Source organism: Hypanus sabinus, chromosome 7 (genome assembly GCF_030144855.1).
Source record: "Hypanus sabinus isolate sHypSab1 chromosome 7, sHypSab1.hap1, whole genome shotgun sequence".
In the NCBI taxonomy this organism is placed as follows: Eukaryota; Metazoa; Chordata; class Chondrichthyes; order Myliobatiformes; family Dasyatidae; genus Hypanus; species Hypanus sabinus.
The window spans coordinates 130,408,732-130,431,507 of NC_082712.1; the positions used below are offsets into that span (position 1 = coordinate 130,408,732).

Genomic DNA, 22,776 nt, shown 5'->3' on the forward strand with positions numbered 1-22,776 from the left:
GAGAAGAAGGATAGCTGGAAGGTGATAGGTGAAGCCAGGTAGGTGGGACAGGTAAAGGGCTGGAGAGGAAGGAACTTGGTAGGAGAGGAGAGTGGATCAAAGAAGAAAGGGAAGGAGGAGGGGACCCGGGGGAGGTGATAGGCAATATAAGAAGAGGCAAAGGACCAGAGTGAAGAATAGAAGAGGAGGGTGGGGGAAGGAAAATGTTTTTACCTTAAGGAGAAATTGATATTCATTTCATCAGGTTGGAGTCTACCCAGATAGAATATAAGGTGTTGCTCCTCCACCCCGAGGTTGGCCTTATCATGGCAGAAGAGGAGGCCAATGACCAACATGTCAGAACAGGAATGGGAATGGGATTTAAAATGTTTAGTCACCGGGATGTCCCGCTTTTGACAGATGGAGCAGAGGTGTTCAATGAAGCAGCCCCACCAATTTACAATGGGTCTCACCAATGTAAAGGAGACTGCATCGAGCACATCAAACACAATAGACAACCCCAGCAGGTTCACAGATGGATTGTTGGACTGTTTGGGGCCCTGAATGGAGGTGAGAGAGGAGGTGAATGTGCTGGTGTAGCACTTTGGCTACTTGGAGGGATAAGTGCCAGGGGTGGGGTGAACTTAGTGGGGAGGGATGAATGGACAAGGGAATCAAGGAGAGAGTGAACCCTGAGGAAAGTGGACAGAGGTGGGGAGGTAAAAATACATTTGGTGATAGGATCCTTTTGGAGATTGTGGAAGTTTCTGAGAATGATGTGTTGGGTGTGGAGTCTCATGGGGTGGTAGAGGAACTCCATCACTATTAAGGAGGAGGGAAGATGGGGTGAACATGGGTGTTTGTGAAATGGAAGAGATGCGTGTGAGGGTAACATCAATGTTGGAAAAGGGAAATCCTGTTCTTTGAAAAAGGACAACTCTGATATCATGGAAAGCCATATCCTGGGAACTGATGTGACAGGGAAAGGAACTGAGAGAAAGGAAGAGCATTTTTACAGGAGACAGGGTGGGAAGAGATATAGTCAGGATAACCATGAGTATTGATAGGTTTATCAAGGATGTTAGTCGAAAGTTTGCCTCCAGAGATGGAGACAGAGATCGAGAAAGGGGAGGGAGGTATCAGAAGTGGACCAAGTCAACTTAAGGGCAAAATGGTTCCAGATACTGAGAACATAAAATATGACAGAAGGTTAACTGGAGTACATTTGAGTATATGCAATTGTAAGTTTGGTTGTTAGTGAAATGGGAGTCTTTTTTCATATCACCCAATTTGAATTCTATTGCAATCAGGAGGCTGAGCAGCCAAAATGGAAAAAAAAAATCATGAATTTTACAAGTGACATGATGGGGACGAGGGGGTATCCAACCGCTGTGCTAACCGATGTTTAATATTCTCATACAGTTCTTGGTTTAGTTAGTAGCATTCATTAGTTCAACAAGTTGTAAAATCAAGAACACAGTTTAGCACAGCTCTCTGTACAGTGCAGTAATATTGAAAGCAGCATATTTTACTTGATTCATTTGCTGCTTAAATAGTTCAGAGGTGTATGCAAAGGATTCCTTCTCAAAAAGAGTACAGAGTTCCTGCATGTTGTCCAACTGTCTGCTGAGCCACCCCCCAAATATAGATTAAAACATCATCCTTCTGATGTTTAAGGAACCCTTTTTACATAACATTGATTGACTTGATTTTATATATCAAAACAACAATAATACAAGTAGCTCTTTTGGTGGCGTACTCACCTCAGAGTCCAATAAGTTGTGGGGTTCAAGGCTTAGTGTAGAAATTAGGGCACATAAACCTGGGCTCCCAGGCTAGAGTAGTGGAGAGATTGTGCTCCCTTGTGGGAGCTGTTACTGTATCTTGCTTCATAAACCCGAGACTACTGACTCAGAGTTTCAATCAATGAAAGTACATTTATTATGAAAGAGTAAGATTATCCTGGAGAAAAATTATTCCTGGTGTCTTGCCAGCACTAATTCCATTAACCAACATCGCCAAAGGAAACAAGTCAACTTGTCATTATGGCTTTGCCATTTGTGGGGACTGCCAATGTGAGCCATGTTTCCTTTACTATTACATGGCAAAAATACTTCATCAGCTCTGTTGGAAAACCCTGAGATTGTGCAAGTGCAAAGCTTTTCCTTTTAAAAGTAATTAATTGATTAGGAGAATCTTTATGTAGATATATACTGTTTAAAAATCTAAATTTATCTCTCACCCTTATTGTATTTACCTTAACATCTGTTCAGAGGATGTCTGTTCTGAATCTGTTGAACCCAAGCATCACATTGCCTGTGACTTCAGCTGGTCAGGATGACCATAACCCTGAAGAAGACGGGACTGTGCTAAACAGGGTGACACCTGAGCCATACCCCATCTATGAATCTTGGGCAGGTAGCATGAGCTTACCTGAAGAGAGATATTAACTGAACCAAGATTCTGAAGGTTAGAGGGCCTTGACTGAATCTATTGTTGGTGCTATTCCCCTTATACATTGTGTTTGAAGCTACTGCCTCATGTTGGGGTATGGATTCTATACAGCTGATTTGACTGAATGGTTATAATTGGTGGAGTAGAGTACATGTAACAACATATTTGTTACTGAACTGGTGTGAAGTCACTATTAGAGTTCAACCACTATTGTTCAGGGATGACGAGTTCAAATCCCATCACAGCAGCTGGGAAATGTATAGATAAATCTGGCATAGAAAGCTACCATGAAATTTCCAGATTATAATATAAATCTATCTGGTTCAGGGAAGATAAGTCCTCCATATCTAGGCTTACACGGATGTGTCCCTTTATCCATTAATGAGGTTTACTCTTAACTGGTCTCAAATGAGACCTGTAACGGAGCGGGAGCATTTTAATTGCTGCTTTGCCAGTAAGTGAATGAAACCAAAATGATTAATATGTGAGCCTAAATTTTCAGTGTTTGTAAGTTACTTGTGGAGATATTGCAGCCAGAACTCTTGCTGTTCTCACCTGATCATCACATACAGACACATTCAAGCAACAATCTGAAAAGGAATCATTACTTATTTCTCATCACCAGCATACCAGTGCCAATTATCATGCCATACCATTGCTGCAGCTGAACTCAGCATGAGTACAATTTTGTTTCTAGGCAGGCACTTAGAAAACTAAAGTTACAAAGGTAAATGCTTCAGTGGCACTGTGTCAGTTTTTTTAATACATATTTGCTTTTATGAGCAGAGATTTTCTACCTTCTGACTTGTTCTTGAGGGCTGTATCTTTTAAATGTCTGTTCTGATTTGGTACAGAAAATGATTGAAAAAAGATAGAATAAATTTGTATGAATAATGAAAAAGGTTTCTATAAGAAATTAAGGAAGAGAATAGAAACATTAAAAAAAATTGTAAGTCCTGTTTTTCAAAAAGGTAGCAGTAAATGTTTCTCTAGATTCAGAAACCAACCCAGGAGATTGGAAGGGAACAAATTTAACACCTTGATTCAGGAAGTTCTCAGGTCAGATTCAATATTGGAGTCAATTATTACAGAAGTGGCAAACGTTCAAGAGGAATATTTGCTTGACCAATCTGATAGAGCTTCTTGACAATACTGAAGATAAATAGCAAGGTAGATTAAAGCTAAACAGCAAATGTGTATTTCATTTTTAAAAAGGTATTTGACAAAGTGCCACACTAAGTGTTGGTATCTTAAATTAAGGGTTCCCAGAGTTCAGAGTAATAAACTACTCTAGGTCAAGATTCAGATTTGTCACATCTACATTGAAATGTCAGAGAAATACGGCATTTTCATTAACAACCAACACACTCGAGGATGTGCTGGAAACAGCCTGCAAGTGTTGCCACACATTCCAGCGGCAACATAGCAAGAGTAGAACGAGCCCTGTTCCTACTTCCCATCCACTGATCCATGTCCTTTAACCTCAGAACAGGGTGTCTTTGGCCTCCAGCCTCACACGTTTCCGGTTTGTCAAATTTTAAACTCATGAGCCTTGTTGAATACTAACTGCTAGCATTTCACACAAAATAATTCAGCTTCTTCCATGTCTGAAGAAGCACAATTAGTATCTGGAATGGAGATCAAATACAGGATAATTAAAACTTGCTCTGGCATTCAATGCATACTGGCCCAAGTTGAAGTTATTTAATGATGAGACTGAATATAACAGTGATTTCATAAATGATGTGTACAAATTAGAACAAACAAGAAAAATAAAAGCAAGTAATGGATATAATGCTTGTTTTTCAGATTTTGATTGCAACTATTTTTTTACAAGCTATTGCACCCTCCTCCCTTCCCCACCCCTGCACTGTGTGTCCTTAGCAACACTAGGGCTTCTCCCAGAACTTCCAGGTAGTCAAACTGAGCCTAGTTGAACCTTGTACTTCTCCACATGTGCTACTTCTTGTCCAGTATTTGGAGAGCCTACAGCTCAGAAGTGAAGGAAGGTGGCAGAATAGTTGATTTGAAAGAGAGGCAGACATTGGTTGCGAGACACGAACAGGGAGGAGTGAGGAGAGAGAGAGAGAGAGAGAGAAAGAGGGAAGGTGATTGAGAGCCAGAGAAAGGGGAGGGTACGAACAAGGGCCAATATAAAGAGTAGATTGGGAGGAGAGCTGGGGGTTTTTAACTATTAATTTTGTAGTAAGGTATTGTATGTGTAAATGTATGCAACGCATACGATTTAAGCCATTAAGTTCATTGAAGCTGTGTAGTTATTTTTATGGAATTACTGTTACTATATTTCAAACAATTGTCCCTCCTCCAGAGAAAACAAACCCAGCCTCTCCAATTTTATAACTGAAATGCTCTAATCGAGGAAACATCTGGTTAATCTGCTCTGCATCTTCTCCAATGCAATTACATCCGTCCTACTGCAACAGTATGCTCCACGTGAGGCTGAACCAGTGTGTAATTAAGTTGCAACATAACATTCCCGGCTGTCAAGTCAAATTTACTTTTATTTGGCAGAGCGAAACCGTTGGGGCAGCGTTGTTTCGTCCCTTGATGTGATTAAAAATTGTTCTAAAATCTCAGCATTGTGTTATTGACCAGAAAAAAGTGCATTAATTTCTACACCAAAATGTCCATTATTATTTATGACTGATATTGACGTTGTTGTCAGACTAGGTTAACACCATGTTAATGTGATCTTCATCCGTGTAACGCCTACTTTTTGGATGTTGCACGGATTCCAGAATGTAGAATATTAAAATACTTAACTGGAGAAAGCAGGAGTGAAATGTGTTGCATGTATCTAGTGTTCAAACCCCCATCATGTTAAACTTTTCATCTATTTTAAGTAGTATCAACATGACGTTGTTTCAATATTACTATCAGCACACAAAAGGACGCCCCAGCCTCATGCAACTAATCGACCGCAATAAGTCCAAACACGTTTGACTTGACAAGGAATAAGAATTGAAAATGTTCAAAGTAAATTTATTCTCAAAGTACATATATGAGATTCTTTTTCTTGCGGGCATTCACAGAAAATGCAAGACACACAATAGAATCAACGAAAGGCCGCGCCCAACAGGACGGAAAACAATTAACTATGCAAACACAAAAAGCGAGAGAAAAAAATAAACAATAACATCGAGAACATGAGATGAAGAGTCCACAGGCTGTTCAGTGACGGGGTGAGTGAAGTCGAGTGAAATCATCCCATCTGGCCTGATAGTTGGAGAACCCGAACCTGGTGGCGTGGGGTCCCTTCGCAGCATCTGAGAGAGAGAGCATGGCCTGGATAGTGGAGATTCACGACGACGTATGCTGCTTTTCTGCTACAGTGCTCCATGTAAATGTGCTCAATGGCGGTGCGATTTGCTTCCCTTTTGAACTCCCGCTTTACGGGAATTCTGTTAATTCATCTGCGCCCAGCATAGAGTTATGAACCAAGATAGCAGATTGTCTCCCTGCGTGCTGCATTCCCTGAACACCGAGGTGAAAGAGTGAGCTGCGTGTCCCAGCCCCCGTGGACGTGGCTAATCAGCATTCGGCTGCAGCGTCGGATTACCTAGTGACGCATTCTCCAAGTGTTGAGCTCTGTTTTGTGTCCGGGCCAACACCACTCACTCCTCCTCCTCCACCATTATGATAAACCTTCCTTTGAGCTCACGACTTCTTTCCGATTTTTTTTCTGCTTTGCCAGTTTTTGTTTAAATCGTGAATAAACCGAATGGTCACCGGTGACCTCAAGGATGGCAAGGAGAGCGAGTAAGAACTGGGGCGACCAAGAGATCAAAGGATTGTTGTCCATTTGGAAAGACAGGTCCATTCAGGATCAGCTGGCCGGAACAGTGAGGAATAAAGATGTGTTCGTGAGGATCTCCAACAACCTTAAAGAATTAGGGGTCAATCGCGATTGGAAGCAATGCCGGGCCAAAGTGAAGAACCTGAAATACGAATACAGGATCATGGTGAACCAAAGGAAATCCGGCAGGCTGTGCAAATCCATGCGGTTCTACAATGAAATTGATGCAGTGTTAGGCTGTCGTAATCCCCAGACCGAGGGAGTTCAGGGCAGAACCTTCCTTAATGTGGTCATCAAAGAGGAAGAGGAAGGGAAATTACAAAATGCACTGCCCCCGGTCTCTTCAGCCTCCGAAAACATTACAGGTAGCCAGTAATTAATTTCCAGTGGGGAAATTAATAATTAATTGCTTAATTTTAACGTATGTTTTTTAAAATTAAATTAACCGTAATGGTACAGTTTTACAAAATGTGGTGACGGAAACGGCAACTAAGGAGGTATCGAACACAGGTTTAAGGGCGCGTATTAGGCGTCCGAGAATATTATGCTCTTCGGTGTATGGAATTCAGAATTTTATATTCTCCTACTTCACGCAAACCTAGAGATCTGAAATTACTTGCAGTGCCAGAAAATATGTTTGTCGAAAAGATAGAACATTGAATATTAAAATCATAGTTAAAAACTACACCAACTTAACAGTTAAAAATCTTTACTCCCCAGTCCTTATGTTTAATATATCAGACTCTCCTCTGGAGTTGCATGTTCTATTGAACGTTCTCCGCATACACCCTGAAAATTATTTTTTCTGATATTCAGAGCACAGATTACCAATGCTTCGAAGGCATGTTACTGTGAGGAGTGGTGATTACAGGGAGGACGTTTCGGGGAATTGCGGGACAACGTTGCATGGTTTTCAAGCTAAGAATTTGGCCTCTTTTTTTGGTTGCATTTGTAAGTAAATTCCAGTGGATAGAGACCGCAATGTCCTACCCGTGTCAACCCATGGCATTTGCATCTGATGGGGCAATCAAGTGTAGTTTGCATTGGCATTCAAAACGTTGACCCTACATGTTTAGAACGTTTAGAAGAGAAATAATCTCTTTTGGCCAAAGAAACTTGCTTTCACTTTTTTGACAGGGCTGTTTCTTCTATTCCTCAAATACAATAATAACCAGATCATCGAAAAGCAGTGGCAATTATAGAATAAAATAGGTCCATTTAATGTAAGAGAAATTATACAATATACATCCTGAAACTATGCCCTTTTAAAGAAAAGTCTTATTACTTAGCTCTAAAATTGTATCAAAAGACTGCACAGTTAATTATTTTGAAACCCAATGACAGAATGTAGCAGAATATTCCAATTTATTTTACAAACTCTATATTTTCAGCACTTATTTAATTTCATATTTTATGATTTGATTCATAGTTAAAGGTTGCAAAAGTTCTAACATATCTCTAATATTTTGATAATATTTCCACCCATGTGTAGTCTACACTACCTTACAATATATACAGATAATCATCATTTTATTTGTGAGTTATTTTGTTCTGTAGACATTTTGAGGTTAACTGTTTATCTGTTTGCTTGCTCTATCAGATTTAGCCATAAAGCTGGTGTCTGCCAAGATCTTCTGCAATAGGATTTAAACTTATGTTGATCCCCAACCTGCGATGTGCTGAATTTGCTGGTCAGAGTCTGCAGTATAACTAAAAGTAACAGTTGTTCTGCCTAGAATGTCTGATGTCTCATCCCCTGTCTGTGCTGAGCTACCATCTTGTTCAGGACACTGGGGAGGGATGTACTGTACACCTTGGTACAATTTGTTCCAGAAAAGAAATTTGATTGAGAGTTCCTACTTGGGGAGCCTGGCAATAATACAGATGTATGAATGTGGATTTGGGGAGTCTATATGGATTGAAATTTGGAAGTAACACTGAAGATATATAGTGTTTATTGGGCAAGGTATCAAAGCACACCACTTTCCATTGGAATGAAGGACTTGTCTTACGAGCAGATTTGGCCAATGCATTTTGAAGTTCAGGTTATGTAGGGCACCATTTCCAATGGAACTGTGCCCCAATGAAGGAGAAGTGAGAGGGAAAAAAAGTGTTAGAAAAGAAGTGATTTACATAAGAACATAAGAGATAGGAGCAGGAGTAGGCCAATCAGCCCCTCAAGCCTGCTCCGCCATTCAACAAGATCATGGCTGATCCAATCTTAACTCTAGTTTTCACTGAATCCCACAAGGCAACAGTGCCAACCAACAGGGCACCATGCCGCCCATTTTATTTTATTATTCATCCCGCCCAAACCCATGTGATCACCCGGGGGGAAAAAAAACGATTTGCCAATTGAGGAGAAAAAATCTGGAAAATTCCTCTCTGACCCATCCAGGCTATCGAAAACTGGTCCAGGAGATCACAGGGCTGATCTAAATCTAGCCTCATGTCCACTCACCGAATCCCCCAATGCCATTTTTATCCAGGAAAATGTCTATCTCCGTTTTGAATTTATTGAGTGTAGTAGCTTCCACAGCTCTCTGGGGCAGTAAATTCCACAGCCCCCTACCCTCTGAGTGAAGAAGTTTCTCCTCATCTCAGTCCTGGAACGGCATCCCCTTATTTTAAGATTATGCCCCCTAGTCCTAGTTTCACCCATCATTGGGAACATTTTCCCCGCATCCACCCGATCAAGCCCCTTCACAATCTTATATGTTTCAATAAGATCGCCTCTCATTCTTCGGAACTCCAATGAGTAGAGTCCCAATCTACTCAACCTCTCATCATACATCAACCCACCCATCCCCGGAATTAACCTAGTGAACCTTCTCTGCACTGCCTCGAGAGCCAGTATGTCCTTTCTTAAATATGGACACCAGAACTGCACGCAGTACTCCAGGTGTGGTCTCACCAATACCCGGTACAACTGCAGTAAGACCTCCCTGTTCTTATACTCCATTCCCCTAGCAATAAAAGCCAGCATTCCATTGGCCTTCTTGACCACCTGCTGCACTTGCATACTAACTTTTTGTGTTTCCTGCACCAGGACCCCCAGATCCCTTTGCACAGAAGCACTTTCCAGTTTCTCTCCATTTAGATAATAACTTGCTCTATTATTTTTCCTGCCAAAGTGCAAGACCTCACACTTGTCAGTATTATATTTCATCTGCCAAATGTCTGCCCAATCACTCAGCCTATCTATGTCCCCCTGCAGGGTTTCAATGTCCTCTGCACTCATTACGCTCCCTCACATCTTTGTGTCATCAGCAAACTTCGATACGTTGTACTCAGTCCCTTTCTCCAAATCATTAATATAGATTGTAAAGAGTTGGGGTCCCAACACCGACCCCTGCGGAACACCACTAGTCACCAACTGCCAGTCTGAGAATAAACCATTTATCCCAACTCTCTCTTTTCTGTTAGAAAGCCAATCCTCCACCCATGCCAGAATATTATCCCCAATCCCATGATTTTTTACTTTAAGGAATAATCTTTGGTGTGGCACCTTGTCAAATGCCTTTTGGAAGTCCGAATACATCACATCCACTGGTTCCCCTTTATCTACCCTATATGTTATGTTCTCAAAGAACTCCAACAAATTTGTCAAACATGACTTCCCTTTTGTAAAGCCATGCTGACTTTTTCCTATTAAGCTATGTTTATCCAAATAGCCTGTTACTGTTTCCTTAATTATCGATTCCAACATTTTGCCAACCACAGATGTTAGTCTAACTGGCCTATAATTCCCAGCCTTCTGTCTATTGCCCTTTTTAAATAAAGGAGTTACATTAGCATTTTTCCAATCTGCCGGGACCATTGCTGAGTCCAGCAAGTTTTGAAAAATTATTACTAATGCATCCACAATCCCGACCGCCACTTCCCTTAATACCCTAGGATGCAAGCCATCCGGTCCAGGGGATTTATCCACCTTCAGTCCCATTAATTTATCAAGTACCATTTCCTTGGTGATTTGAATCGTAGTTAGCTTCTCTCCCCCTAGAGCCCCCTGTTTATCCAGTGTTGGGATATTTTGAGTGTCCTCTACTGTAAAAACTGATACAAAATATTGGTTCAGTGTTTCCGCCATCTCCATGTCCCCTACCATTAGTTTCCCGGTCTCATCTTCTAGGGGACCAACATTTACTTTAGCTACGCTTTTTCTTTTTATGTAACTATAAAAACTCTTACTATTTGCTTTTATGTTTTTCGCCAATTTACTTTCATAATCTATCTTCCCCTTCTTAATCAATTCTTTTGTTATTTGCTGCTGATCTTTAAAAGCTTCTCGATCTTCAATCTTCCCACTAGATTTAGCTACCTTATATAACTTTCTTTTTAGTTGTATACTTTGCTTTATTTCTTTATTTAGCCAAGGATAACTATTTTTTCTTTTACACCCTTTTTTCTTCAGTGGAATATATTTTTCTTGATAGTTGTAAAATAACTCCTTAAATATACACCACTGATCAAGTACCGATCTACCCTTTAATCTATTTTCCCAATCCATCTTAAGCAAATCTGCTCTCATACCATCATAGTCTCCTTTATTTAAGCTCAGTACGCTTGTTTGAGATCCAACCCTTTCATCCTCTAATTGAATATGGAATTCGACCATGTTATGATCACTCATTCCAAGGGGATCCTTTACTAGGACATTTTTTATTAGTCCTGTCTCATTACACAGGACCAGATCTAAGACTGCTTGCCCCCTTGTCGGCTCAGTAACGTATTGTTCAAGGAACCCATCCCGAATACACTCCATAAACTCTTCTTCAAGGCTGCCGTGTCCGACTTGATTAGTCCAGTCAATATGAAAGTTAAAATCCCCCATAATTATAGCTGTTCCCTTATTACAAGCCCCAACTATTTCCTGATTTATGCTCCGACCAACTGAGTTACTGCTGTTTGGAGGCCTATAGACTACTCCCACCACTGCTTTTTTCCCTTTACTATTTCTTATTTCTACCCAAATTGTTTCGTTATCCTGATCCTTTGAGCCAATATCATTTCGCTTTATTGCAGTGATTTCTTGCTTTATTAACATGGCCACCGCACCTCCTTTTCCTTCTTGCCTGTCTCTCCTAATTGTCGAATACCCTTGTATGTTTAATTCCCAGTCCTGGTCACCCTGCAGCCATGTTTCTGTAATTGCCACAATATCATAACTATATGTAATTATTTGTACCGTCAACTCATCAATTTTATTCCTAATACTACGTGCATTCAAATAAAGGACTTTCAAATATGTTTGACACTTATTTCCTACCTTTTCCTTTTGTACAGTTTTACACTTATCTCCGTACATTCTTTCCCCTCCTGACACACTCTGTCTTTTTATTCCTCCACTTTTACCTACATCCATTACCTTCTCCATTGTCTTTTTAATTATTTGCTCTCTAGAATCCTCCCCCCCCCCCCCCCCACTAGTTAGTTTAAAGACCTCTCTGCAGCCCTAGTTATAAGATTCGCCAGGACACTAACCCTAGCCTGGTTCAGGTGAAGCCCGTCCCTCCGGAACAGTTCTCTCCTGTCCCAGTACTGGTGCCAGTGTCCCAAGAAGCAAAACCCACTTCTCCCACACCAGTCTTTGAGCCACGCGTTTAACTCCATAATTTTATTTTACCTAGCCAAATTTGCTCGTGGCTGAGGTAATAATCCAGAGATTATTACCCTTGAGGTTTTGTTTTTTAATTTGACCCCTAGCTGCTCACATTTCTGTAACAGAACCTTCTTCCTTGTCCTATCTATGTCATTAGTACCGACGTGTACATATATATTTACATATATTATTTGAAGGTATATCTTGAGTTCACCTTGCTTCTGCTTCTGGTCTCTCTGGCAAAATTTTAAATTAGGGGAAAGGCTCTGTTAGGGATTCACGAGTTACAGAATCGATTGAGTGAAACAAGACATTAATTTAAACATGAATGAATCTTAAGTTCTTAATTGCAAGCAACAATTGGTTTGATATGAACTGTCTACAGAGCACAAGCTACTGGCACACGGCAGGAGGCTGGCTGCTGAAGAGAGATGGCTGATTAAGTGAGATAATGGGAGTATTTTAATTGACATACATCAAACCAGGCATCACTGGCTAAGTTACATCATTGTGACCAAGATCAAGGAAACATCCAGGCCAGGTTGATTTTGAAATCCAGCACATCAAACATGGTTACAGTCATATTGGTCTGTCAATAATTGGAATTGTTTGTACTTGTAGATTCAGCCCTCACAACACTAATTTTGGGTGTCTGGTTTCTTTGTCCTTGGAAACTTTTTACACCAACTGTGTGAATTACTTTGTGCCAACAAAAATGTTTGAAAATTAGGAGGCGTCTTGTTAGTTACTGTGTGCTCGCATTGTGACCATTATTCAATGGAACCATTTGTCAAAATATTGAAGAAAATTATGTCATTGTAGATACTGAAATTGTATTAAATCACCTGGTCTCTTTTTTTTAAAAAAAGGTATAATAACTTGATGTAGTTCGAATTTAGGGAGACTCTACTAAGAGGTTCTCCAGAAGAATGCTTGCTTACAAGGATAAATAAAAAAAACATACCAATCAACTGGATTTAGTAACGTTCCAGTGACTCATTTCACAGTCACAACAGATGATAATTGCTATGAAATTTGCCTGAGCACTCACACACTTTATGATAAACTCCCACAGCTTGCTGTGCCCAACCAGTCACAACCATCAGCAGAGATGAGGAAGAGGATGAAGTTCTGCCTCAACCACAGTCAGGAGCAGAAGGTGTTACAGGTATGTGTCATGTTGTTTGATAAACAATGAAAAGAACACCTGTCCTGGGCATTTCAGTGAAACTTTGGTAGCCCAGAAAGAGATGAAAAAGTTACCATGTAGATATTAAGAGATGTTCAATCTTCCCTCTTTACTAAAGTTCTTGAGTGAAAATTCTTCCATTTCTCATAAGTCTCTTTACACTTCCTGACCAAGTATTTATCACATTCTACATTATGTACTGCATGTGCAGAAAAGAAGCAGAAATTCTCTATGACTTCTTCTGCCATCCATTAAGGTGATAATTAATCCACTCTCAGCCTCAACTACACTTTCTTGCCAGTTCACAATGATCCTTGATTCCCCTTTAATTCAATAATTCCGCTTGCCTCAGCCTTTAATGACTGGCATAATTCCACAGTACTTTGAGATAGAGAGTTGCAAAGATTCATAAGCCTCTAAGGAAAGAAGTTCATCCTTATTTTAAACAGTGAGTAGGTGAACCGATATTCTGAAATTATTCATCCAGTTAATAAATACAGTACAAGGGGGAAATTCTTCTTGGCACCCTTTAGATTATTGTACGCTTCAAAATCAGCTCTCATTTTTCCTAGTTCCAATCATTATAGGCACAACATGTTCATAAGATAAGCTCTTTATCCCATGAATCAACTGAATGAACCTTCTCTAAATGCTTTTATGCAAATATATACTCATTAGGAAGACAAAAACAGTATGCATTACCCTAGGTGTGGTCTTTCCAACAGCATTGTCTGTCTATAGTAAGACTTGCAATAAAGGCTAATGATTCATTCCATAATTAATTTCTGTATTGGAAATGCCGATCCCTGTTTGATGTACGAGGACCCCTGTGTCCTCCAGTCTGACAGCATTCCATAGCCCCCTTTCAATCCTCATGATTTACCCATTCACTTAACCTAAACACATCCAATTTCAGACTTTCTGCTCATCACAGATTGCTTTCCCATCTATTGTTGTATCACGAGCAAATCTGGCTACAGTACATTCAGCCCCTTCGTCCAAGTTACTTAGATTGTAAATGAGATTGGCAAGTAGTGTATGCACAAGTGATAAGAGGGTGTTGCAAAGATCAACATTCAGGCTGGCAATCCCACTTCTTTATCCTGGACACATAGAGGTTCTACAGTGATGATGGATTGCAGTCAATTAATATTTTTTACATGTCTTAGGAATTTACTGTGGTATGTTGGTCAGGGCACGACATGCAATGAAAAACAATTATAATAAAGAACTGTATAAAAATAAAGTTAGTTAAAGGACAGATTTGGAATAAAATGTGGATAAATACATAAATACCAGCATGCATTTCCAATGTAAACAGCCTTATAAAAAGTGGTTTGAAGTGTTTACTGTGTAGTACAGTAATGTGGGTGATAGAAAGGATGGGGGCTAACCAGTATGGTTGATCAGATTAACTGTTTTAATAGCCCTATAGCACTTTACAGAAGGGAGCTTTTGGAAAAGTATTTTACTCAGCAAGTTGCATCTACACTGAGTTTTCCAGCCTATTCCTTTGTCCTGGACATATACAAGTCCTGCAGTGATGATAGACTGCAATGATTTCTGCTGACCTGATAGTTCACTGTTACTTACTTAGGCCCTAAGTGGAGCAGAGGCCATCGATGACCTCCCATCTCCATCATCCTCTGAAGTTGATGGTACGGTTGGAGTTCATCAATGTTTCTGCCATCCACTGTACAGGGGATTGGCCTGTACAGGTTCACCAGAGCCCTGTTAGCCGGCCTTACCCATTTCCACCTCTGACGATGGTCACTGTAGTTTTTACATGTACTGTGAGAGGATGCTGCACCGAACCACACAGTAATGGTTGCTGTGAGGATGTTCCAGTAGAATTGCAGCAGTATGTTCTGGGGAAGTTGGAATTTTACCAAATGGCGCAAGAAGCGCATCCTCTGCCAAGTCTTTTTGTTAATGATTCTCCCACCTGAGATCCTGTGAAATAATCATGCCCAGGAACCTTAATGTTGAAATTGTGCTAACTAGAGATATTAATGACAAAAGGATGGAGGGGGCACTTGTTTTTCCTGGAGTCAATATGCAGTTTGGAGGGCATTTACCTCCAAGTTGCTGTGATGGTAAGGATGTCAACTCTAGTGGCAAGTACATGACTCCTCCACTCTTAATCACTTCATTATACTGTTTGGATCCTTATTGAATCACTGTGTCAATTGAATTCATGGTGTTCATTGTCCAATGTGCAAAACTTTGTTTTTTTTTCTGATAAAACAAAATTGAATAGAAGATAAAACAAGTGAAATGCAAAGGAGAAATGTTGTAACAGTGCTTGGGCCTTGAAACCTGGAACATGTAATCTATACTGAGAACAGATTAGGATTTGCTATTTGCAAGAGTGCAGAATTAATGTTACTTCCTATAACGAACTATTTTCAAGTAAGACACAGTTTTAATTCAATTATTGAGTTTTTTGGATTAAATTATGGCTGCATCTGTTGACATTCCAGCTCAATGGCATTGGTTACAAATGAGACTGATCCCTTTTAATTTCATTTGAGAGTTGCTTGGTTGAATAATGTTGTGCTGTAATGGGGCTGGATAATTTACTGTTATTGATTACTTATTTAGCAGACACAGAAGCTCCCATAGAAGAAGAAACAATGAGCACAAGCTCAGAGGACCCTGTCACTGCAAGCAGAAAAAGGACTGAACATGAGCATGGTATGAACCTGGAAAATGATCAACATTATGGATAGGAATAGTACAGTGAAAATAAGATACTGACTGTGACAAATGACATGTTACTTTCTTTTCGTATTCTCTCCAGTCACTTAACATCCCATAATATTGGTGTACCATTTGGCTCAAGGCTGCCACTTCTGCCTTGGCAGTTCCAGCTTGATCTTTCCTTGCCTAACTCTTGGGGTATTGCTGGCTTGTCAATTTGAGCAGTGCTAGTACTTTCGTTAGAAATGAACTGACATGGTTTAAAGTCCCTATGTATTGTCACTGTTCTCCGAACTAAACAAAATACTTTTGTCATCATTAACATCATGGAATGTGGAACCTAACACTGAAATCAGAAGGTACAGTTTTCCTTTCCTTAACAGTACTGTGCTAAGGAGAGAAAAATGATAAATCCTTTTGGTTTTTATCATTGATTTATGAAAGTGCATGTGGTCGCCTTTAAAACAGAACAGCATGCTAAGTGTATCTAAACTCACAACCCTGACTGCACAAAATGCTCTGTCACCGTGCTCCCCCAGCATCAAGGCTGTCACTACATGCAGCCGATTCCAAGTGGAAGGCTATATTGAAACTGTATTTGACACAAAACTCTTGAAACAGACACACTGCACAGAACGACATCAAGGCAAGTGATTACTGGTGGTGAGAGAAATACTAAAAGGATGTTCTCAAAGTTGTTTGAAAAAGATATAACCAGTTCATGGGAATCCAAATGGAGGAGGAGCATTTGAGATGGTATTATGGACCTTATCTCTGTCTTTTGGGAACTCGCAGAAACACTGTAAGATGGCAGTGGGGGCAACATCCCTAATTGCTTACTTGTGGGGCTTGTAGTTCACCAGAAAATCCACAAACTGAACTGGAAGCATTCTAGACTCCCTCACCACCTCACCCTGCTCTCCACCCAAGGGACCGCCTAATAAGTAAAAGGCAGCCTAAACCTGTTAAAAGTAATTGTTTGAGTTAGGATCTTTTGTCCGCCGTACCCAAGAATTAATGTACTTGAGCCTGAGGCAATGCAACACTTTGATTATTGGGATGAGAGGGTAGTTCTGTGAGGCAAAATTTTATTGAAGTTGACCCATTCCCAATGAAGATTAGAAGACAGAGGTTTTATTTTGACTTTCTCAGTTCTGAACAGGTTTAGCACTGCAGGTTTCCTTGGACCATGAAATTGAACTAAGAGTTGCAGACTCGGAAATTGCTTCACACCACATTTTGAGCAATAAATATTATTGCGAAAGTTGAGTAAAGAGTGAAAACTTGAGCTGTGAAATTCACAGAATGTCATGGTCAGGTTTTCCCTGTGATTGTCCTGAGGGGACGTAATGGAGCTCTGAACTGCACTCATTGCAGCCAGCTATGCTAGTGACAGATCAGAATAAAAACTGCACTCTTCCAGCTGCAGGAAAGTGCTGCTACTTAATGAATGGAAGATGGGGTCAGAGTGTGACTAAAGGGATTTGGAGGAGCAGGTGGCTGCAAGAAGCATGGTGGACATGGGGATTCTCAAAGCTGCAGGAAGGCATTCTTGATTGGAGTTGCAAAGCAGATGACTGTAAGGACACAAATGCAGGCTTTATATTTTCAGAAAGCCTGTGACGGAGACAAGTGGCAGTGCCTGCTTCTGTGGACAGAGAAAAATTATTTTTCTCTGCTTAAGTTTAGAGCAGTGAAAGGGAGAAGTCATCATCTGCTTTCTGTTTGGCTCTCTGGGGCATGGAGAGCAGCCACGATGTCTGCAGCAGTGTGTAAGATGTGGTAAAGATTAGCAACTACATCCTGTGACTGGAGCCATAACCCTGACCTTCATGGGCAATGCAGTCAAGGCGCTTACTGGGCTGTATTTGAGGTCGAGGGAAGTCTGAGATCTCAGGAAAAGGAATGCCATTTCAATGGTAGCTCTGTAATAGCAAGAATTCACGGGAAATGCGATCATTGTCTAGGAGTAAATAAGGATAGCTGGTGAGGAGAGAACAGGTCTGATAAAAATCAAAATTCAAACTGACCGCATTTCATTCCAATTCAATATAGGGTGATAAATTGTTTTATACTCGACTTAAAAGTCACTGAAAATAAGTTCATATGTGTTATTCACCACAAACTTGAAGTAGTTGTTGCTTGCCTGAGCAGTGCTGGCAATGTAATAATGTAGCTTGGTCTGATCTGACCTGACCTGAGCCTTAATGTTCAGCCCCAGGTCAGGGAGCATATTCCTCTCCCGTCTGCATGTGACCCCCATAGTTGGTTCCTATCAGGCTTGGAGTGGGTAGCCAAAACCCGGCAAAAACATTGAAACTCAACCTGAAGATGAAGTTTGTACTTTGAATTATATTGATACTGCAGGGCTGAATTGTGATGCCAGAAAATGTTAGGAAAATGAAAACCTTGACTGGCACGATGACAGCCAGAAATCCCTCTGCCCTGCATTGAGCCGGGTTCTAATAGTGTGGTGCCCTTTAATTACTGAAGCACTATGAACAAACCTCCCCCTTACTCAAAATAAAGTAGGTAATGGAGGAGGGGAGTAAGGAAAATCTTGTTACTCATACAAGTGCATATTTCCTCTCCAGAGAAGAAAAGCATGCGGAGGTGGGGAGGACATTAAAAACTCCAGATGCAGAGGTCAGGATCAAAATCGTTTCTTGCAGTGGTGAGGTGGCGACACAGACAGGACTTAATGGTTTCCGTCACCCTCCAGTGGCCTGACCACTCTGTCTTGATAGGTCACTGAAATAATGAGCAGGTCATGGTTGAGACATTTAAATCAACTCCTTACCCTGTTGTCTCAGGTAAATGTAATCAATCCCATGGATCATTTCTGTCCAATGTCTAGGTCCATAAGGATAACATAACTAAAATAGTTATGCATCTGAGTCCTTGACTTTCTCATAGAGAGACTACAGTCAAGCTGGATTGGAGATGACCTCTGACAGTCAACTCTAGCGGACCTCAAGGATACGTGCTTAGCCCAATGCTTTACTCTCTTGCACTCATAAATGTGTGGCTAGGCATAGCTCAAACACCGTCTATAAATCTGCTGATAACACAGCTGTTGTTGGCAGAACCTCAGAAAGTGACAAGGAAGTGTACAGAAATGAGATGGGTCAGCTGGTTGAGTGGTGTTGCAACAACAATTGTGCACTCAACATCAGCAAGATCAAGGAAATGATGGTGCACTTCAAGAAGGGGAAGTCAGGAGAAGGCACACCAGTCCTCCTCGAGGGATCAGACTTTGAAAAGGTGAGCAGCTTCAAGTGCCTGGGCATCAACATCTCTGAAGATCTATCCTGGGCCCAACATATTGACGCAATGACAAAAAAGGCACATCAGCGGTTATATTTCATGAGGAGTTTGAGGAGATTTAGCATGTCACCGAAGACTTTTACAAATTTCCGGAGATGTATGATGGAGAGCATTTTAACTGGTTGCATCACTTTCTGGTATGGAGGTTCCAATGCTCAGTATCATAAAAAGCTGCAGACTTAGCCAACTCCATCATGGGCACTAGACTTCCCATCATTGAGGATATCTTTAAAAGGGGCAGCTCAACATGAAGGACTCTCACCATCGAGGATATGCCCTCTTCTCATTACTACCATTGGGGAGGAGGTACAGGAGCCTGAAGACACATAAGACACATTTTTGGAACAGCTTCTTCTCTGCTATCAGATTTTTGAATGGCCCCATGAACACTACCTCACTATTTTGCTCTCTTTTTGCAATATTTTAGATTTTATATATTCTTAGTGTAACTTACATTATTTTTTTATGTCTTGCACTGTCTGCTGCCTGAGTACAACAAATTTCGTGACAATAAACCTGATTATGAGATTATTTTTGTCCTCAGATTGTTGTTTATGGGTGTTTGTGGGCACATTGTTTCCTGCCCTTCGTACATTATAATTATGTCTTAATAATATCTTTGTGATATCCTGTACTTACTTGCATCACGATATATAGTAAATACAAGTTTTTCCTCCCATGTAATCTGATTAATAACTTTTGTCTTTTTATAGATTGCTCGGTGCCAAAGAAGAGGATGAAGGTGAAGAGAGGAACCATGTTTCAGAGACACATTGGGACCATTATCAACACCTTCATGGACTATCAGAGGAAAGCTGAAGAAAGGTTCTACAAATGGGAGGAAGAGAGGCGGAGGGAGGAACGTGAGCACGAGCTGAGGATTATCCAGCTATTGCTCGATCATTCCAGATCCTCGATGATTCAAACGCCTCAGACTCCGGATTATCTGAGATCGCTGCACAGTCAGAACACCCATATATTCACTCCTTCTCCCTCAAACAATTAACAGTTACGTTTTCTTCATTGCTTATGTGCTCTGTTCATCAATGTTAACCAGGAGTGTATGAGCTGCGGTATTTTTTAACCTGGTCTGTAGCTCCTACAGGATCCAAGTTTAAAGGAAAAGGGTATAGAGACCAAGTTAACTTGAAGACACATTCCCTTGTTAAACTAACCATTAACCTCTATACACTAAATGTTCCATGAAAACAAGCCAAGTTAACCGAACTCTACCTTTAGGTGTTTTAATGTAGTTCTCTCAGCTTGACTGGGAGGAGGCAAATTCGCATGAATCATTCTCCAGTTTACTGATCTGTTTAAAGGTACATGTTTGGATATTGGGGGAAGGTCAAAATGGAGCACAGATAAAACTAGCTCCCTCTACATGGTTGAAAATCCTGCTGATGTTTGTTGCTTACATTTACATATTAACAATTGGACAGAGTGCCGGAAGCTTGTAAGCAGTTGTGGAATGCTATCATAGTACGAATCCGGAGAGGTGCGAACTTTTAACTTTAAAAGCAAACTGTGAAGGTTAAAGCATTGAAAAGAGAAAGAACTCGGGTATATTTTGGATAAAACCCCAAAAAAAAATTTTTGCTTGAAATATTTGTTTTATCACCCCCACTTTCTTGCTTTGTAGAAGTTCACAGCTGGCTGCTACTGAAGTCTGATGCTGTAATGTTCAATTGCTTCAGAAAAACAGACAGCTTAGATGTGCAAAGATTGATGAGTGATGTTTATTACAACACAAATCACTAAACACTGATTCAGTAGGTAAATCTGTTGCTTTTGCTGTTTTAGAATACTTTATCACTGGGAAATACTGTCCCTCAGATTGATTAATAACTTACTGGTTAAATGCACTGTGGGATGTGCTAAAAGGGAAATGTAGCTTTCTGTTTTGATTTCCTTAATACTTAAGCAAAAGTATTTTTGGGAAGAGTGCCATTATTTTGGAGTTATTCAGTTAGAGCAGGAATCAGTCTGTCCAGTGCTAATTAGCATTTTTGTGCTGGGTGACAACCGATGATGGCTCCCTAGTTATAGGATTCCAGAACAGTACACCAGAGTATAGTCATCCAATTGAAATCATTGCCCTATTCTGTTCGTGTTGATCCAGTTCCTTTGGGTACTATTGATGTGTTTCCACTAAGCTGTCAGGCAGCAGGTTCCATATCTAAACATAATAGTTCCATCGTTTTGTCGCATATTTATGGCTGTTACATTAAATTTGTGCTGTCAGATCAATGCCCAATCAGTAATTGAAAGCATTTCCTCGTTTTCTATTCCATCTAAATCCTCCTTAATTTTAAACCATACTACAGATTTTTCCCTTGAGGCAATTGACATTCAGCCATAGTGGGTTGCTGGGGTGTGGGAGGGGGGTGTAGAAAGAGGATGCTAGAGTCAAACATAAGCCAGATTGGGTAAGGATAACAGATTTCCTTTCCAGAAGGGCGTAAGTGAACAAGATGGGCTTTGAAATGATCAATCCAGTGATCTCATTGGCAGCAGCACATGAAACCTATCGACAAGTATTGGCATGAATGAAAACTGTCAGGTTACAAGTCTCATCATGTTATCTGAAGACCCGGCAACTGGTCTACTTGGATTCAATTCCTGATGTTCCACTTTCAGAAAATAATTTGTGCTGGTTGATTAGTTAAAAACTGAAAACTACACAAAGTAGAGCATACTGTACAAGCATTGCATTGTGCATCGTTACCTTTTATGATACAGTAGTGTGTTCCATGATCCAGCCTTGGAGTATTGTATATGTTAAATGAGATCTTTCATCGGAATGCTTCTATCATTCATGTACAAAAATAATGAAAATGGAAATACTAGCCAACTTCTGGTTTATTAAAAGTGAATTAAATGTTTATTAATCCAGTGTACCAGAAACATAACTAGATCATCCAACTGGACCATAATTCTGTGGTTACTGTTAAAAACTTCGAGGTTCAGTATTCTGTGGCAAGTGACTTGCCTCCTGACATCCTAATTTCCTTTATCCATAAGTCACATCAGGAATGTGATGAAGTATTCTCAACAAACCTGGATGCATTAAGTTACAACAAAAATTCTGCTTCTCACCATCCTAGACAAAGCAGCCAATGTACTTCACTCCATCCACCGTACTGAACATTTGCTCTCTACAACAGTAGCATATTCTAATTGCTCTTTGTGTCATCAATGAAATGCACTGCAGCAACTCTTAAAGCCACTATGCTGTCCAGGATTAGAGCAACAAGTTCTGAATTTGCATTCCCCCACCCTCGTTAATCTAAATCTGGGAAATCCTTGTCCAACAAGTCTGAGAAGAATCTTCACCAGATAGTTTGCTGGTTGAAGAAAGTGGTGCAACACCATTTCTAGGGTAATTAGGAAGGACATTTTCAGCACCACTGGCATTCATAAATTAAGAGAACGAAAACTTTGAATTGATTTCTAGCTGATAGATATGATCAGTCAATTCAGTTTTGGTTCTAGTCACTGCTTAAATAACATATATATATATCTGTATCTGTGTATATATATATAGAATCTAAATATTAATCCCTGCAGTCATTGCATCAAAGCATTAATGTGAAAGACAGGAAATTTAGAAAAGTATTGTGGCATTCTGCGTCATATCCCGCAAATAACTCGAGTAATTAGGAATAGCACTAATAGCGAATGATGTTTGCCAAGTCGCAAAAT

General features: G+C 40.3%; 2 protein-coding genes across 12 annotated transcripts in view; both read left to right on the top strand.

Moving 5' to 3' along the window:
* Positions 1 to 5,177, top strand: part of LOC132397195 (uncharacterized) — a 57,140-nt gene extending 51,963 nt beyond the window's left edge. For all 7 annotated transcript variants that reach the window (XM_059975622.1, XM_059975623.1, XM_059975619.1 and 4 more), the window contains one exon: positions 2,253 to 5,177. In XM_059975622.1, coding sequence (XP_059831605.1) covers positions 2,253 to 2,429 — 177 coding nt within the window. In that variant the 3' untranslated portion in view covers positions 2,430 to 5,177. The remainder of the gene's footprint in view (positions 1 to 2,252) is intronic.
* Positions 5,178 to 5,421: 244 nt separating this feature from the next.
* Positions 5,422 to 21,962, top strand: LOC132397202 (myb/SANT-like DNA-binding domain-containing protein 1). 5 transcript variants are annotated; one of them, XM_059975641.1, is made up of 5 exons: positions 5,422 to 6,618; positions 7,067 to 7,201; positions 12,928 to 13,020; positions 15,646 to 15,738; positions 19,785 to 21,962. In XM_059975641.1, the coding sequence occupies exons 1-5, from the start codon at positions 6,198 to 6,200 to the stop codon at positions 20,075 to 20,077; spliced, it is 1,035 nt and encodes a 344-aa protein (XP_059831624.1). In that variant the 5' UTR covers positions 5,422 to 6,197; the 3' UTR covers positions 20,078 to 21,962. The 5 variants fall into 5 exon arrangements, with proteins under 5 accessions (XP_059831624.1, XP_059831626.1, XP_059831625.1 ...); XM_059975643.1 differs by having other exon boundaries at positions 15,649 to 15,738; XM_059975642.1 differs by having other exon boundaries at positions 5,422 to 6,615.
* Positions 21,963 to 22,776: the final 814 nt, after the last annotated feature.